The sequence below is a fragment of the Anolis carolinensis genome, unplaced genomic scaffold (genome assembly GCF_035594765.1).
Source record: "Anolis carolinensis isolate JA03-04 unplaced genomic scaffold, rAnoCar3.1.pri scaffold_26, whole genome shotgun sequence".
Classification (NCBI taxonomy): Eukaryota; Metazoa; Chordata; class Lepidosauria; order Squamata; family Dactyloidae; genus Anolis; species Anolis carolinensis.
The window spans coordinates 792,501-795,000 of NW_026943835.1; the positions used below are offsets into that span (position 1 = coordinate 792,501).

At 17.1% G+C, this 2,500-nt stretch overlaps 2 protein-coding genes across 7 annotated transcripts in view; one reads left to right on the plus strand and one right to left on the minus strand.

Annotated features, from left to right (window-relative positions):
• LOC134294868 (solute carrier family 2, facilitated glucose transporter member 11-like) overlaps nt 1-2,500 on the plus strand; it is a 142,921-nt gene that overhangs the window by 135,534 nt on the left and 4,887 nt on the right. The gene's annotated exons all lie outside the window — the stretch shown is intronic.
• The window catches only part of LOC134294877 (iron-sulfur cluster co-chaperone protein HscB-like), a 25,982-nt gene that overhangs the window by 14,682 nt on the left and 8,800 nt on the right, over nt 1-2,500 (minus strand). For both annotated transcript variants that reach the window (XM_062966662.1, XM_062966661.1), the window contains exon 4: nt 1,549-1,687. In XM_062966662.1, coding sequence (XP_062822732.1) covers nt 1,549-1,687 — 139 coding nt within the window. The remainder of the gene's footprint in view (nt 1-1,548; nt 1,688-2,500) is intronic.

Here is a 2,500-nt window from a genome sequence, read left to right on the forward strand (position 1 = left end):
ATAATACTGGCATTGATTATAATATTAATAAATACATATTAATGATATAAAACAAAAATAATTCCAATTATATATAATTATGATATGTATATAATAGTGAATGGGAGTATAAATAATAATAACATAAAAATACTAAATAATATACGAATATAATACAATTAAACAACAAAATATAGTATGTATATATATATATATATATATATACAGTAGAGTCTCACTTATCCAAGCTATTGTTATTATTAATAATAATGAATAATTATAACAATATAATATGCTTTATATATATATAAATAATATTTTATATATAAATATTATATGTTATATATTGTTATATTATATATTATATTATAAATTATTATGATATAATAATATTATATCATTATAGTATAGCAATGATAATGTTATATCATATTATTTCAATAACATCATTATATTATTGTATTATATTATACTATTATTATATATTATTATATATATTTTATATTATATTATTATATATTATATATATTAATATATATTATATTATTATAGTGTTATATTGTATTATAGATTTTATATTATATATTATTAATATATATTATATTATTATAGTGTTATATTGTATTATATATTTTATATTATATATATTAATTATATATTATATTATTATAGTGTTATATTGTATTATATATTTTATATTATATATATTAATATATATTATATTATTATAGTGTTATATTGTATTATATATTTTATATTATATATTATTAATATATATTATATTATTATAGTGTTATATTGTATTATATATTTTATATTATATATTATTAATATATATTATATTATTATAGTGTTATATTGTATTATATATTTTATATTATATATTATTAATATATATTATATTATTATAGTGTTATATTGTATTATATATTTTATATTATATATATTAATATATATTATATTATTATAGTGTTATATTGTATTATATATTTTATATTATATATTATTAATATATATTATATTATTATAGTGTTCTATTGTATTATATATTTTATATTATATATTATTAATATATATTATATTATTATAGTGTTATATTGTATTATATATTTTATATTATATATATTCCATATATATTATATTATTATAGTGTTATATTGTATTATATATTTTATTATATATATTATTAAATTAGGTTATGATTTTGCAAATGAAGCACCAAAACATCATGTCGTACAACAAATTTGACAGAAAAAAGTAGTTCAATACGCAGTAATGTTATGTTGTAATTACTGTATTTACGAATTAGCACCAAAATATCACGATATATTGAAAACATGGACTACAAAAATGGCTTGGATAATCCAGAGGCTTGGATAAGTGAGGCTTGGATGAGTGAGACTCTACTGTATATAATATTAAAATAATACTAATAAAATAATAATAATAATAATAATAATAATAATAATAAATAATAATAATAAAAATAAAATAATAATAATAATAATAATAATAATAATAATAATAATAATAATAATACAATAAAATAGCAAAATGTAATAATATTACCAGCGAGTTCCTTCTCGAGGTCGGCCACCTCGCATTGGGGGTCCTGCAGCCTCTCATTCGTCTCCATTATTTCCGACAGGAATTCGGGGTCCGATCCGGGGTCCGTCCCTTGCTCTAAGGAAACCCCATTCAGCTCCAGCTGGAAAAAAAATAAAAATGTATTATGATATATATGATATATATACAATTTGCTATTTATTGCTGTTTGTGGGAAATATAAAATACAAAATATTACATTTTATTATATATATTTATTATATATATATATCTATATATATATCTATATATATAAAAGAGTAATGGCGTCATGGCGACGCAAAAAACAACAAATGCCTCAGGGTTGATACAACAAAAAGAAAAGAAAAATAGAGTCCTAATTACAGGGAGAGGAATAATAGTTTTTATCCAATTGCTGCCAGTTTAGAGGGCTAAGCTCTACCCACTTGGTCTCCTAGCAACCCACTCAGCCCAGTGTTAATAAAAGAATAAAAAATAAAATAAATACAAATAATACAATAAAAAACAATAAAAAACACTAAAAAATAATACAATAAAATACTATAACTAAAAATAATACAAGAAAATAATAAAATATAATATATAAAAATATACAATAAAATACTATAATAACAGAAAATAACTAAAAATAATACAAGAAAATAATAAAATATAATAAATAAAAAGATAACTTACAATAAAATTAATTAAAAAATGGCAAATAACGTCAAATAAAAATTACACAACAATTTTTAACCAATACCACCACCGCTTTGCCACAGCAACGCGTGGCCAGGCACAGCTAGTATATATATATAATTTGTTATTTATTGCTGTTTGTGGGAAATATAAAATACAAAATATTACATTTTATTATATATATTTTATATATATATATATATATATTAAATATATATAATAAAATATATATAATAAATAATAAATAAATAAATAA